The sequence below is a fragment of the Peromyscus californicus genome, unplaced genomic scaffold (genome assembly GCF_007827085.1).
Source record: "Peromyscus californicus insignis strain IS unplaced genomic scaffold, ASM782708v3 Scaffold_4__1_contigs__length_199733344, whole genome shotgun sequence".
In the NCBI taxonomy this organism is placed as follows: Eukaryota; Metazoa; Chordata; class Mammalia; order Rodentia; family Cricetidae; genus Peromyscus; species Peromyscus californicus.
In genome coordinates this window covers 134835960-134852308 of record NW_026294562.1, presented here as the reverse complement: position 1 = coordinate 134852308, position 16349 = coordinate 134835960, and the positions used below count along the sequence as shown (strand labels likewise).

The window sequence follows — 16349 nt, the reverse complement described above, 5'->3', positions numbered from 1 at the left end:
GCATGGACAAAGATCACCACAGCCAGACATGAGCAGGCCTTTGTGGATGCAGGGTGGCCACCCGAGCTCTGTGTGGTCAGAGCATTGCACCACAGACTAGACCGATCTATGCAATTCTCTAGCTAAAACACTCTCTAGTCAGAGGTCGGGAGATGACCAGTGTGAAAAGTACCTGCTGTGCAAGCACAAACACTTGAGTGTGGATCCCTAGCACCCATGTAAGAGTTGTGCACAGAAGGGTGCGTCAGGGATAGGGAAGAGATGGGTCAACCCTGGGACCGCATTAGCCAGCCAGGCCAGCCAAAACAGCAAGACCCGGGTTCAGGGAGAGACCCTGTCCCAAAAAAAACTAGAGAGAATAACAGAGAAATTGACATTGACTTCTGTCCTCTATATGGACATGCACACACACACACACACACACACACACACACACACACACACACACACACGCATGCATGCACGCGCACGCACATGTGCGCACGCAAATTTCTAACCATTAAAATCGCCACTCTGCAACTCCTGGAGGGCAAATATGTCACAAACTCCATGTAACAGGACGATGTGGGGCATCTGCCCCGAGGATCTTGGTGGGAAAGCCCAGTGTCCAGTTAGGCTGCAAACTTTCCCTGAGCAGAGACTCAGGAAACAGATAAACGTGGAGGAGAAGCTGGATTCTGGTGAAAATGGGCCATCTAACGGGATACTTGCCGAACAGAAATCTCAGAATCACCCCAGGTGGCTCAATGCCACCGACTTAATAAGCCCAGAAACTTAACGAATCCCTCTTCTCTGCTGGAAGGACTCACAAATACGGTTCCTGTGGCTCATTAGCTGTTAAAGTGATTAACAAATTATTATTTTCAATTGAAAGTGGCTATGGGATTCATTCTTCCCTCTCATGCCAAGACACTGCAGTTCACTGAGAACATGAATAATCCCTAGCAGTTCCGAGTTCCTAAATCATTCTGGACCGGCCGGGTTCACTGCCTTTGGCACAGCAAGCCATGCAGGGCTGAACGGCTAGAAGCCTCCCTTACATAGTTTACTGCGAACTTAATTGGGACTAATTATTGTCTCATTTGCCTGCCTAGGGACATCTGCCCAGCAGCTGCTGTGACTCCATCCGACTGGGATGTTTGAAGCTTTCTGTGAAGTGAGACAAAGGGCATGAATATTTTATCATAGATTTATCCCACTGTAACTTTTTATAGGAAACGGCTGCTTGCTTTACTAGGCAGAAATCTTAATACACAATCTTCCCTGTGTGCTAAAGTTGGGTTTTAGGCTGTGAGCATATTGTCTTACAGGCTCACCACCGAGGAGAGGGAGATGCGGCTGGCATCTGTGGAGCGGGAACAAGGGTACAGGATGGAAGGATGCTGGCTTTCACGTTTTTTGGTTGTTTTTATTTTTTGTTTTTTGAGACAGGATTTCTCTGTGTAGCCCGGCTATCCTGGAACTCACTCTGTAGACCAGGCTGGCCTGGAACTCACAGAGATCTGCCTGTTTCTGCCTCCCAAGTGCTGGGATTAAAGGTGTGAGCCACCACTGCCCAGCCTACTGTTCTTCAGTGTGCCTGTTGGAGTCTTGAGTTAGTCCAGAAGGGAATATATAGTTGGTTGTATATGATCAGTTCATGACGTAAAGACCCATTTCACAGGTCGAAACACTGAACCCAGGGGCAGCTGGTTAGCCAAAGCCAAAGACATAGCTATGGTACCCAAACAATACCCGGGCCTCTTTACCCTCAGAAGTCTTGAGGCCATAGCAAGCCTAGGATGTTTTTGCAGGAGCCAAAGCATTCCAACCATTTAGTGAGTCTTGGGGGTGCGAGAAGAGCTCAGAGAGGTATAAGACTGTGGGGAGCCTTGGAGGAGCACCGCAAAGGCCAACTGAGGAGGGAGGAAGGAGGGCCCGGCAGAGGGAGTCATGCCAATGTCTCTGGATCAAGGCGCACCCAAGCATCCCTGGCCAACCAAAGCAGGAGCAATGAGGCCATTTACCCTTGCCTTGAACTTTCCTCATTCTTATGTCCTTAGTCTGAAAATGTATTTTTGTTTGTTTGCACATCTTTCTGGAAATGTCTGTAATCCTCACTGAAATGAGACAGCGCCTAGGGTGGGTGAATGAGAACATCCTCAAACTGTCGTGAAAGTCAGGCCCAGGATGTAAAAGTCCGCAGATATAGGTGACTACTGGAGGTTTTATGGTAAGGAAATAACATGGCTGAGCTATTCCCAGGGGTACCCCGAAGTGTAAAGAGACCTCACATGGGATGGCCTCTTAGCTGCTAGACCTCGGGTGAGGTGGCTGTTGGACATGGGGAGGAACCGTATTTGAGATCCCCTTGGGGGTTGTCCTGTTAGGACATAACATTGCATGTGGTACAGAAAACAGTTCACGCTGAGCCCCTCTTCCTGACCTGTCATGCCTGGACTTTATAACCACACACACACCTAGGCACCACAGCATGGCGGGACTTCCGCTGTATGACCACTGCCAGCCACACCAGCAGGGTTTCAGGGTAGAGAGTTGGAGGCCCAGCATCCTAGGAACCACATTTCCACAGTTTCCTCTATATGTGTGTGTGTGTGTGTGTGTGTGTGTCTGTCTGTCTGTCTGTCTGTCTGTCTCTATGTAGTATGTATATGCGGTGTGTCTGTGTATGGTGTGTGGGTCTGTGTGTAATGTGGATATTGGGTATATGTGTGTATATATGTAAGTGTATATGTTGTATGCATGTGTACATGTCCGTGTGTGTACACGTCCGTGTGTGTGTGTGTGTGTGTGTGTGTGTGTGTGTGTGTGTGCGTGCGTGCCAGCAGAAGCTAGAGGCCAGCAGTATGTGTCATCCCCTGCACTTTATTCTTTGAGGCAGGACCTCTCACTGACCCCAGAGCTTGCTGATTTGGGTAGACGGCCTGGGCTGGAGTCACTGGACCGTCTTGTGTCCTCCCTGCTCTGGGACGATAGGAACATGCCACCCCCATGCCTGTGTTTTTATGTGGGTGCTGGGGATAAAACTCGGATCTTCGTGTTTGTGCAGCAAGCACCTCACTGTCTGAGCTATCTTCTCCCCAATTCCAGGAACCATGTTTTCTGTTTAAAAAAAAAAAAAAAAATCCATGGTAACTGAAGAGCCGAAGGCTGAACGGCAGGGAGTGATGATCTGGAGAAACAGAAGGCAGAGTGGCCAGCAGCCGCGGCCCAGGGGGGTCAGGGGGGAAGCTGAGGAAAATAAGGAGTGGCTGTCAGAATCGCAAGTGTCCCCGCTGCCATCTGCACTGAGGTCTGTGGTGACGTGTCATGCCCACCAGGCACCCTTGCTCGCTGTAGGCAAGTGAAAAGGTCGACACTGCTCAGTGCCAGCCGCTGACTCAGGGCTGGGATCTCCAGGCACCAGCTGTGTCCACATGGCTCCACCCTGCTTGTCTGTCACCTTGGGGCATTTTCCTTTCAAGTTCACTACCCATGTGGCTTTTGGAAGCCATGACCACCAACCACCACTTCTAACACGGTGCCACATTAGCAGGTACCGGGGAGTCAAACTAGACCATTGAGCCATCGCCTTGGAGTGTTGCTAAGGAGACTTGCTGGCTTTGGATGGATGCTCTGGGGGAGTCAGGACTGAGTGTGTGACTTGTAGTAAGGGTATTGAGGATGGGGTAGCAGAACGTGATCCCTTGACCCTTATAACTGTGCACCAGAACCCTTACAGGACATGCAGCTGGTGTGGGGGTGCCTCTGGACCTCCACATCCTGCAGTTAAAATAGCCCGTCCAGAAGCAGCAGAGCTGGCACAGTCTAGCCCTTGAGAACTCCCCCCAGGAATGTTTCCTGAGTCTTATAAAATCTTGAGCCTTTTCGTAGCCAAAGCAGGACAGCCACAGGGCGGAATGCTGAGGAGGTCCGCCTGCACTTTTCATATTGAATCATTTGTGTGGAGCCAGGCAGTTGGGGCAGCCGTGCAGGGGCCTCTGCTGGTGTTAACTGGGCCTGGGGTATTGCCTGCAGATCTCTGAGTTCCGAACTGTAGTATTCTTTCCTATTGGGTGTCATTCAGTGCACATCCTGGGAAAGCCAGGTCTCATCATTCATCTGAAGGAACTTGTGTTGTTGTTCCCGCTAAGGTTTCCAGAGAAGAATTCTTTAGGCTAACCTGTTAAGCCAACCTGGAGGCAAACACAGCATCAGTGTGTCACAGAAATATATAGGATGAAAGCCAAGGAGAAAATGATGGAGTAGCATGTGACAGGTGGTGGTACCATGCCTCCTTGGGATAGGAGATGGAGGCAGTACATTCCTGGCCTTTGAGGGGTTAGGCCAGAAAGTCCACAGTTGCCAGCGTGGGATATTAAAGTGTAAAGTCCCAGACGGGAGGCCGCAGGGCCAAATTCCTCAGCAGACACGACTTGGCCCACACAGGCAGCTTAAGAGTTTAGAGTCCAGCATCTGAAAACTCAGAGGAAGGCTGCTCTCTCAACTTGACTTGTTAAGATGGAGGAGGGCCAGCACCAGGCTATGAGGCCACATCGGGCTAGCCCCTGGCAACTATCCCTGACAGGTAAAATGAGACCACTGTACAGTGTCCCCAGGAGGAAGTAGGAATTCCCATCTTACCATTAACAGATAAATCTGTCTTGGTTGCTTTTTCTGGTGTTGCTGGTTTGTGAGCAGGAAGTGGTGATAAATTGATTTTTTTTTCTTGTTGTGTACTAGCTGCCTATTTTTATGTTTAGGCAGCATTTATATTTCTTTTGTGATTTGTTCCCCTCGTTTTTGCCCACTATCTGATTTGGCCACTTGTCTCTTTCCTGATTGATTTCTGTGTTCAGCCTCAGAAAGAAAGGAAACAATGATTCACGCTACAATACGGACAGACCTTTAAGACTTGACAGGAAGTGACGTCAGGGGGCCAGTGCTGTGCCGCGCCACTTCCGTAAGGCCCCTGAGGCAGTGAGTTCACAGAGGGCAAAAGCAGAGCGGTCCTGGGAGGAAGGGAAGTTCTTGTTTGATGGGCGCAGCTTCAGCTTGAGGAGGAGAAGGGAAGGAGGACCCTCGTGGTGGGGGTGATAGAATTTTGCGGCTTTATTTACTATCATGAAACTGTGGTGTACAAGTGGTGGAAGCAGTATATGTCATGTATATTTGACCACAATGAAAAGTATGAATACACTGGGAAAGGTCACTTCACATCTAGTAAGATATAGAATCAGAAAGGACCATGCCAGAAAGGATGTGTAGGATTCGGAGTCTTCCCACCTTGATGCTGAGAGCATAAAATGGTACAACCACTTAGGAAAACAGGCTGGCACTCCTCAAATCATGAAGTGCAGAATTCCCATTTCATACAATGATTCTCCCAGGTATACCCCTAGAAAAATGAGAAGGAGCATTCCCACAAGACATACATAATTGTTCATCCTAGCATTCATTGCTCATAATGTACAAAGTATGGGCGTCTGCAGTACCATCCAAATCTCTGTCAACCAGTGAATGAAGAAATAAAATGTGGCATATCCACATAGTGGAATATTATTTGCCAATAAAAAGGAGTAAAGCACAGAAATGTGCTATGACCTGGATAAACTCTGAGAACACATGCTGAATGAAAGAAGCCAAACAATGAGTCATGTGACACTAACTGAATGAAAGTTCTAGAACAGGAAAGTGTGTAGAATCAGAACGTGGACTAGTGTCCATTTGGGACTGGGAGGGATGGCTGGGTATTGGGGAAGACAGATAAGGAGTATGGGTTTCTTGTGGAAGGGATAAGTGTGTTCCAAGATTAGATGGTAGCGGTTTCATAATTGAAGATACTCTTTCAATGAGTGAACTGTACGACAAGTGAGCTGAGCCCTAATGAGACTTCTGGAAAGTGGATCTGCCACTCACTAATGAGTGGCCTTGAGCAAGTCATTAAACCTCACCGTGCCTCAGTCCCTCCACCTGTAGAATGGGTCAACTACGTTAAATCACGACAGGGTTTAGAACATTGCCTAACACACAGCTGGTGTCATATCTGGAGAAACTATTGTCAAAAAATTCCCCTTAAAGCATATCTTAACAAAGTATCGACAGACAATCAACTTCTTCTCTCCTTGCCTCCCTCTTCACCCCTTCTACCCTCCTTCTCTCCCTCCCTCCCTCCCTCCCTGACTCCCTTCTCCCTCCTTCACTTACTCTTAGTCTAACAAATAAGAAATAACCACAATTATCCAAGGGCAAAAGACATGGAAAGGTCACAGATCCTGGCTAACCCCACCTTGTGAAACTTAGGATCCAGCAGCAGGCACATGACTGTTTAAAGTCAGGATTCAGGGATGGAGATTGCTTCCTTCCAGAGTGCTCATTCTTGGCCATGCCAAGGAGAGCATCGGGAGTAGCTGGGCCTCTCCGCAGACAGAAGTGCCTGCTTCTAGGAGATCTCATAACCACAGGCCGGCATGATGCATGTCAGATTTTCATTTCCTCTTTTAAAAAACAAATATGTGAATAATATTACTTTTCAGGGAATGGTATATGAGAACTCATAATTCTCGAGTTTAAGTGGAGAGAGGCAGAATTGAAGCCTCATGTAAAGCGGCCGTAAAGGGGCCCTGTTGGTTCCCCGGGGAGAACATCCCATCCAGGCTCCTTAGGTCGCCATTGCGGCTCCTCGCTGCTCCTCCTCACACACATCTGTTTAATAAAAGCAGTCTCCTGTCTTCAGAAACCATAAATGGCATATGTGAAAGCTATCTGAGTGCAGCTCCAGTCTGCCAGGAGCTGGGAGAGGGACTCTGTCCTGAGCAGATGGGAGGGTCCGTGGCTACACGTGGTCCTCATGGTATTGGTTGGTGTTCGACGGACAGGAAGAACTCTTGGCAAGACTCGGCACATCCCCTCCCCCAGGCCCACAGCACACATAGTGAACCAAGTCACAGGTGTTCTAGGAAAGACCGAGTCACCACAGTGAGGCCGAGCAAAGTGTTGGCTTTCTCTTAGCTGGGCATTCGTACCAGGGGGACGGAAGTCCTGTGCCGGGGAAAATGGGCTCGCATCCCTGCAGGCTTCCCTGTGCGAGGTGCCGTCTAGATGCGTTGCTTGCTGTTCAAATAATATGTAAACTGCTCTGCTGTTGTCCCATGCATGGTGGATCCCAAAGCTCAAAGGAAATAAGATGCCCTGAGCTATACTAACTAGTCCTCAAGCAGCAGGCTCATGTTATCGTACCTACTCCTCCCATCTGAATCATGTGGTGATATATTGTGTCCCCCAAATATGTTGTGCACCCTAATAAACTTATCTGGGGGCAGAGGACAGAACAGCCACTAAATATAGAGGCCAGAAAATGGTGGCGCACACACCTTTAATCCTATCACTTGGGAGGCAGAGATCTCTGTGAGTTCAAAGCCACACTGGAAACAGCCAGGCATGGTGACTCACACCTTTAATCCCAGGAAGTGATGGCAGGAAGCATAAAGGTATTTAAGGCATGAGGATCAGAAACTAGGCGTGTTAAGCTTTTAGGCTTTTAGCAGCAGTTCAGCTGAGATCCATCTGGATGAGGACTCAGAGGCTTCCAGTCCGAGGAAACAGAATCAGCTGAGGAACTGGCAAGGTGAGGTGGCTGTGGCTTGTTCTGTTTCTCTGATCTTTCAGCGTTCACCCCAATACCTGGCTCCAGGTTTGTTTTTATTAGTAAGACCTTTTAAGATTCATGCTACAGAATCATGCAAACTTATTAAGAATTAGAGAAAAATTAACTTCAGGGGACCTTGCTAATCTTGCTTCAGGATGGCCACCTAGATGCCCTTCCCAGGGGTCCTCTGGGAAAACAGAGCTCCTCTTGACAGAACCAATGTCTACATTTTAAATAATAGTTACATGGTGTCTTAGGGTTTCTATTGCTGTGAAGAGACACTGTGACTACAGCAGCTCTTATAAAGAAAACATTGAATTGAGGTGGCGGCTTACAGTTTCAGAGGCTCAGTCCATTATCATCATGGCAGGCAGCATGGCGGTGTGCAGGCAGACAGGGTGCTGGCTACATCTTGATCAAAAGGCAACAGGAAGTGGACTGTGACCCTGAGTGATGCTTAAACAGGAGACCTCAAAGCCCACCCCCACAGTGACACACTTCCTCCAACAAGGCCACACCTACTCCAACAAAGCCACACCTCCTAATAGTGCCACTCCCTTTGGGGGCCGTTTTCTTTCAAACCTCCACTCACAGAGTAGTCGGTATCTGTCAGGCCCAAAGCACGGCAGACTCACCGAGTTCTCAGGCCCTCAGGAAAGGTCATCTCAGCCAACAAGCCTGGGAGGTGTGAACAGTGCCAACCGTTTTATAAAGAAGGGACAGGCTGTGGACCCTTCCTGGTCATACAGTGGGCAAGCTGATGGAATGGGGATGTGAGTCTGGGCCCATCCAACCCAGGTGCTATGGGAGGAGCTGAGAGTGTCTGGCTTCAGTACACCAGTATCTCTTGCTGTCTGGGCTTGAGGTGCAGTGAGTCAAGTGTACCATGGAGGGAAGGATGTTTACATGACTGAAAAAGAGAGCCCCAAGATGGGTGTGGCAGAGCATGCCTGTCATCCCAGAGAGACAGGCCGGAGGTGGACTAATCCGGATTGAGAGGAACCTTCTAGCATGTTCTCTAGCACCTGCTTCCCTGTTGGCTGATCTACATGCCTCCCCTCTGCCACTCTCTTGGACCTCCCCTCTCTCTGGCCCTTTGTCACGCTGACCTTATACACCCTGCATGCTGCCGCCTCCAATTCCAGACCACCCTGAAGTGATAATTCACACTCCTCACCTGGCCACACTGTCAGGCCTCTCCCAGAGTTGAGGGAGACCCGACAAGGAAGGTCTGTGGAGCTGACTAGAAAGGTGTGCAGACCAGCCTCTCTCCTGTACCCTCACTTAGGCCTGTTGGTTGTGTAACACTATTCCTGGGGAGGTCTGAACAAAGGTCTACTTACCCCAAAATAGGGAATTGACAACAGACCAAAATATGGATATTACCTAAGGTGGTCTGAATGAAAATGGCCCCCGTAGCCTCATAGGGAGTGGCACTATTAGGAGGTGTGGCCTTGTTGGAGGAAGTGTGTCACTGGGGGCGGGCTTTGAGGTTTTCAAATGCTCAAACCAGGCCCCTTGTCACTCTTCGTGCTGCCTTCAGATGCGGATGTAGAACTCTCAGCTACCTCTCCAGCACCATGACTGCCTGCATGCCACCATGCTTCTCACCATGACAATAATGGACTGAACCTCTGAACTGTAAGCCAGCCCCCAATTAGACGTTTTCCTTTATAAGAGTTGTTGTGGTCACAACAATAGAAACCCTAACTAAGGCACCACCAAAGCCTTACTTGGTGAACCAATAATCTTATTGGTATCACTTACAGGAATATATGTGAGGGGGTTACTTACAGGGGCAGAAATGACCTGGAGACAGGTGTATCACCAAAGCCTACCACAGTATGGGTGACTGCTCCGAAAGCTAAGAACCAGGAGCCCACTGCACGGCTGTAGGTGGCTCAGCACCACCTGCAGGGTCCGGAGGGCATCTCTTCTGAAGAGTTTCGGCTCACCGGAGGGTGTCTCTCAGCAGCCTTTATTGCTGGCTAACCTTGGAGAAGCCAGAGCTCTGTGTGACTGCTCAGTTTCAGGAACTTCCTGGGATAAACTGTGTACCTCCTGAGTCTTCATGAACTTCCCTTTAGAACTGGCAGTCTTATGAACTTCTCCCAAGATAGAATGTTCTACGGGGAGGAAATTGCTGCTGCACAACACCGCCAGTATCACTGTTTCCTCCCAGGTCTCACCCACCCACAATCTGTACTATAATCAAACCCAGAGACTGTCACTCAGTCCACTCAACCCTCATGCTACAGGTATTCTCCCTTCTTCAGTCGACTTTGCATGATCCTCCCACCCTCCCTAGCCTGGCCTGTCATACCTTGTCTCCTCAGAGGCACAATTCATATCTGACCCAAAGTACTCAGACTCTCAAGCCCCAGTCTCGGGGGCTTTCCTTCCTACATAGCACACACACACACACACACACACACACACACACACACACACACACACACACACACACTCATCTGTGGGTTCTCTATCTACTGGTTAAACAATTAATTGAAACTGAAATACTCATTTTTAAAAGGATTGTGTCTATGCTAAATAAGTACAGATGTTTTTCATCTTGTCATTATTCTCAAAATAATTTACTATGATGGTTATTTATCTAGCATTTCCAGCACTATAAGTCATACAGAGGCAACTTAAAGTATCCAGAATGGTGTTAGTTCTTTGTGAATACTGTACCTTTTTTATAAGGGACTTGAGCATCTACAGATTTAGGTAGCTGAGGGGATCCTGAACTCTGTTCCCTCAAGGACACAGAGGGATGGCTATCTGGACTTACAAAGAAAATAATTCTTACCCTCAGTTTCCACTAAGACCTCCTTGCTCATGATCCCTAACCCAGCGTCTCCAACCCAGATAGCACTACAGGCTCCCAAAGACCCTCTGGAACACTGCACTCAGTAGCCCAGTGGCACAGCATCCATAAGGACCCTCCAAGAACTGGGCACCACAGACTGTATAGCTTCACCCCACCCGTCTTGTGTATTCTGTTGACAGGCCCTCCCCACCTGACTGCTGAGCCCTGCTTCTTTGGCCAATCTCATTTTGACCTTGGGGACCCAGAACAAGCTGCTTTTTCTCTGTAGCACTTGTCAAATAGCCAACAAGCAGCTGCTAACCAGTCCCTTCCCTTCTCCTCAACAAAGGCTCATGATGGCTAGGATGCTACAGAGAGCATCCCAGCCCTGGAGTCTGGACTCACTCAGCACCAATGCATTTGGTTCAAACAGGCTGGGATTGAGCAAGCTGACTATCTCAGTGGCTGTGGCCGGCCCTGAAGCTTCCTGGGATGGCTAGAGCGGTTTGTCATCCATATTGGCTGTGGAAGTCCATGTGTGCTCTGTTTGAAGATATGCCTGGAATGTGCCCACCTCTATAACGAGCACATAGAATCCCATGCCGGTGTCTCCTTTCTTGACCTGGACATGTTGAGCAAATGTCGTGAACATTCCAATTGCTCATTGATACCGATCCATCCTTATCCCCCATGCTGAGGGTGCATGTGGTTAACTCCAAGCACCCTGGGTAATTAATTCCTTTGTTAGCTGGTATTGTGTTGAAATACCGCATGTCACCCTGTCTCCTATGATTGAAACTATCTGGAAATATGTGTCCTCCTTTTAGTCATCTAAGACTGTATATTCACCATGCCCATGCTTGCATTTTACATGAGTGGGGATCAAAGAAGTCTTCAAGCTTGTGTGGTAAGGGCCTTACCAACTGAGCTATGTTTTCCAGGGGTGTGTGTGTGTGTATGTGTGTATATTTTATAGTCACTGATCTACCCAGAATATCAAATTAGAATAGTATACCTTTCAAGTACAGGCTAAAGTTGGCTACTCCAAAATCCAAAATGCCACAAATTTTCAAATGTTTTCAGTATCCACATGGTACCCTAAGTGGAAAATTCCATACCTGACCACACAACAAGTAACAGGTTGTGGTCAAAATGGATACACCAGAAATACTACGTACAATTACCTTCAGGCTGCATGTGTGAATTTTGTGTTTGGACTGAGATTTTTAATGCCTGGGAAATCTCCTGATATATATGCAAATTTCCCAAAATCCAAAGCAAACCAGGAATCTAAAACACTTCTTACCCCAGCATTTTGGAAAAAGGATGCTCAGTTTGTCCATGTACAGGAAATAAGTCTATTGTGAACCAAAAGAGATTCTATTCTGAATCCCAGAGGAATGAGGAGAGGGCAGCCTTGAAAGCGAGACATGTTCACCATGCCTTCCTAAAGGACTCCAGCTTTATGGCTTGGAAGAACTCTCAACTCACTTGGTTAATAAATTCTATGTGCCCTTAAAGTGTGTAGGGGTCACAAGTGAAAAAAAAAAACATGGCCTAAGTTAAAATTGTGGCAGAAAATACAGAGCACTTTTCCCAGATCTGCGGACGTGGAACTTTAGTACACAGTAGTGTTGAGTGGGATGGAAGTATCCAAATGCTTAAGGAAGAGGAGGGAGGCCTCCTACAGCTGTAGTTCAGTGAAATGGTTGCTTCCTGCTGCCAAAAGAGGCAGTAGCAAGATTGGTCAAGAAACTAATTTTCTTTTCATGCCTCACTGGGGTATTTTCTCCGAGAAGCAGAAATATGTCTGCCTAAAAAGCAGCCAAATAAGCTTTGAAAGGTCTACACATGTGATACAGTGAACCCTGCAGACTGCTCAGCATGTATCTCAGGTGGGAAGGTGTGCCACCATCTGGAGAGCTCTGCAGGTACCTAGTGTCCCATCCAATAGACACTCACCATCCCCTTAGCCTCTCCAGACCCCATTCTGTTCTTCTCTGTGAGTCTGACTGCTGTGTTAGTTACTTTTCTTGTAGCTACAACAAAATACCTGACAAAAGCCACTTGAGATGGTTTATTTTCATCCCAAGCATGAGGACACAGTCAGTCCATCATGGCGGGGAAAACATGGCAGTGGGGGGAACAGGTGGCAACCGGTCCTGTGATTTCTGTAGCCAGGAAGCAAAGAGATGAATGCTGATGCTCCCCTGGCTGTCTCCATTTATTCAGTCTGGACTCAAGCTTAAATGATCCTGCTCCCATTTAGGGTAGATTACCTCACCTCAACCAAATCTAAATGATCCTTCACAGTCACGCACAAAGGTTTGTCTCCTCAATGATCCCATCAAGTTGACAGTATTAACCATCACAACTACTCCAGTACCTCATGTAAGTGTAGTCATTGGGATGCACTTATTTCACTCAGCGTGTCTTCAAAATCCACCCATGTTGTAACCCAGGTCAACATTTCCCTCCTCTGTTTTCCTCTTGGACTCTGTTGAAAAGTGAGCCCCTGGTGTGATCCTTATGGACCGGAGCAGCTTACCACATTCACTTGAGCACATGACTGTGGACCCTCAGAATATAGGCAGTAACTGGAGGGTGGCATCTTGTGGGATACCAGGACTGGAGGTTTATCTGTAGACCCTAGAGAGGGCCATAGTCTCATGAGTGGGGCACAGAGGTTCTTTTCAAACTTGGGAAATACAAAAGACTGAACAGATTCAGAGAGACTTTTGCAGTTGGGGTCAGCTCGGCTGCACCAGCACCAAGCCAGGCTCACCCTCACACCTGACATTTATAAGCCCAATGTCAATTGCACCAGTCAGGATGATCTGACCAAGAGTCAGCTTGTGAGAGAGAAAGTAGGTAGAAGAGGGAATAGAGCTGACAGAGGCAGGATCTGGCTGTTAAAAATACAGAAAGAAGAAACTGGAGAACCGACTCAGTAGTTAAGAGTGCTCACTGCTCTTGTAGAAGACTTGGGTTAGGTTTACCCACATGGCAGCCTACAAGTGCCTGGAACTCCAGTTTCAAGGGTTATGACACCTCCTTCCTAGCGGCAAGGGATCCTGCACATAGGGTGCACATACATATCCTGAGGCACACATACATACACATTAAGATAACTAATCTTTAAAAAAATGTTTAAATACAGAAATAACACAAAGTTAGAAATCATTTATGAAGACAGTGTCTCTATTTCAAAACAAATGCCTGCCTTCTCTCCTGCTGCTTGGTCCATACATCCTATGTATCCACTTGAAGAGGATTTGTGACTGAGCAGAACATGACCATTAGGAGGGCTTCAGAATCCATGACCTCGAAGCCTAGACCAGGAAGAAATGTATAAGATGTTATTTTAGTGCTATGGGAGCAATCAGTAGAAATTGAATGCTTACTCATTGCCCTGTTTCCCATCACCTACCAAAGAGACCACAGCACAACTGTGTCTTAGTGCACACAGGGCTGAGTGCACACAGAGCTGAGTGCACAACAGACTAGTATGGGTTGGATGCTGTGGTCATAGTTTGTAAACAGTATATTTCTCTATTTGCTATCACACCACATAGTAGGTACTGTCATCTCTATCCCTCTTGCATCAGTGGTAGGTCAACAGGAAGAGCTTTTCTAGTTGGAACTGGAGAGGGAGAAATGGGTGATACCACCCAGTGCCCACTCAAAAGATTCTAGAAATTCTATGAGTGTTTCTAAAGAGTGGGGTGGCCTGGTAAGATTTCATTAAATGGTGTTCAAAGCTATCTATCTTAATGAAGAATGGAATGGCTATCCATGCTCACCCTCTAGAGTTGGTGGTGCTTCTACAAATATTAAGCTCCTAGGCACTAGGAATATATAAGGAAGGATGAAAGAGAGGCTTAAGCTCATCACCCAAGGTCCAAGCAAGGACAGTTCACTGGTATCCCCAAAAGAGCATTCTCCTCATTTGTGTCCTAGTGAATTGTGATTTCCAAACTGCTCAGTTGTTTCCCAGTACCCTGAAGCCAATTGAGATACGCACATTTATAGATGACTGAAACAGTGAGTGAGTAGACAGTTTGAGAAAAGCATTTTCAAGGGCCATCGTCAGCACCATTTTCTAGTGGCCTACGAGATGCCATCATCACGAGTTACTGTCTCTAGTCTGGAGGCTTCTCGGGCCGTGGAGGGCAGGGAGGACCTGGTCTTGGTGTACTCGTTCAGGCACTAGAGAGAGGCCTCTGTGCAGACTGTATCAGTCAGCTAATGCTGTAGTAACCAATATCACATTGCCTTAAAACAGTGCTAGAGTCTCATGGTAGAGGGTGGGAAACAGAATCAGCCAACTTCATAACCACATGGAAAGCTTCTGTTGAATGGGGGTGTGGAAAGATGACTTAGTGGTTCAGAATGCTTGTTCTACAATTGCAAAGATAAGAATTTGCATCCTAGCACCCACATAATAAGCTGATTGTCTCTGCAAACACCTGTAACCCTAGCTCCAGGGAGAGATGCAGACAGGAGGATTGCTGGGACTTCCTGGCTTCCAACCTAGCCAAAACATTAGCCCCCAGTTCAGGATGAGACTCTGCCCCTAAGCGTAGGTGAAACAAGATGGAATCAATAATACCTTCTTGTGGCCTCCAAACACACATTATACACTTGTGCACACACATAAATATCTTTTTTAAGCTGCTGTTGGGACATGACCAGTTTCATGGCCGCTCACACTCCATTGAGCTAAGCATGTGTTATGACAACAGACAGGGTATATGATCCCACTACAGGGAGGGAGTGACCAGCTGGAATATTACTTAACCTAACCTGGGAGTGTTGTAGCAGAAAGCTCCCTATACGAAAGAGGCCACTGAACTAGATAACCTCTGTTCTGAAGGTCTGGAATTATTTCCAGAATTGATGACAAAGCTTTCTAGATCTGTCTTGTTCCCCACTCGCCCACCACCAGATTATTTTCTTAATGTCCTTTCTCCCTCTGGGCAGGTGGGTGGCCGGTCAGTGGAGCCCCTGCTCAGCGACCTGTGAGAAGGGTCTCCAACATCGGGAGGTGACTTGCATGTACCAGCTACAGAACGGCACACATGTCACTACTCGGCCCCTCTACTGCTCAGAACCCCGGCCGACACCAGTACAGAGCTGTGAAGGCCAGGACTGCCTGTCTATCTGGGAGGCATCAGAGTGGTCAGAGGTGAGTGCCTGGGCTTGCCACTGAGGCTGAAGCCATGCGCAAGGGCCTTAGGCCTTAACCACAGGGCCCACTGTGTGCTATCTGCTCCAGGGTATTTGTAACTCATCCCCATATAAGAAGTCCTCTCCTGCCCCATGATCAGCTCACAAGTGCACTCCTTAAGCCCCATCTAAAATGACAAAATGGCTAAAAACAGACAAACAAACATACATAATGTAGTTTTGAGAATGTGTACACCATTGGGAAAGTACTATTTGATTTCCATTCCTTGTGCAAATCCTACCCAGAGATGATAGATGGACAGGTGACAGATGATGATGATGATGATGATGATAGATAGATAGATAGATAGATAGATAGATAGATAGATAGATAGATAGATAGACAGCTACCCGTTGACCTTTTCCTTCCCTTTGGACATGGTTGAGTTGTAGTATGGTCAAGCTAAGCAGCTGGTTTCAAAGACTTCTCTGCAATGCCAGGCCGTGCTTACAGGCTGCAGGAGTCCGATGCTGGGAGGGACAGCCTTTGGTATGCAAGTCAAGAGTTACGAATCTCACACCAAAAAATCTGCTGGAAAGAGTTCAAAGTCAAGGCCTAAGTTTTAAGTAGGAATGCCGGTCCTGGAAATACCATTTTATCTTTGGTGAAGTCATCTTTAGGGCTTTGCCTTGACATTACAATTATGTTGATTGTTTGGATATAAAACAAACAAAAAATAG

At 47.5% G+C, this 16349-nt stretch overlaps 1 protein-coding gene across 2 annotated transcripts in view; it reads left to right on the top strand.

Moving 5' to 3' along the window:
* Adamts17 (ADAM metallopeptidase with thrombospondin type 1 motif 17) overlaps positions 1-16349 on the top strand; it is a 323860-nt gene that overhangs the window by 283779 nt on the left and 23732 nt on the right. The window contains exon 20 of one of the 2 annotated variants that reach the window (XM_052763539.1): positions 15423-15627. The exons of the other annotated variant lie outside the window; for it this stretch is intronic. Within the exon in view, the coding sequence (XP_052619499.1) occupies positions 15423-15627 (205 nt within the window). The remainder of the gene's footprint in view (positions 1-15422; positions 15628-16349) is intronic. 2 annotated transcript variants of the gene reach the window in all.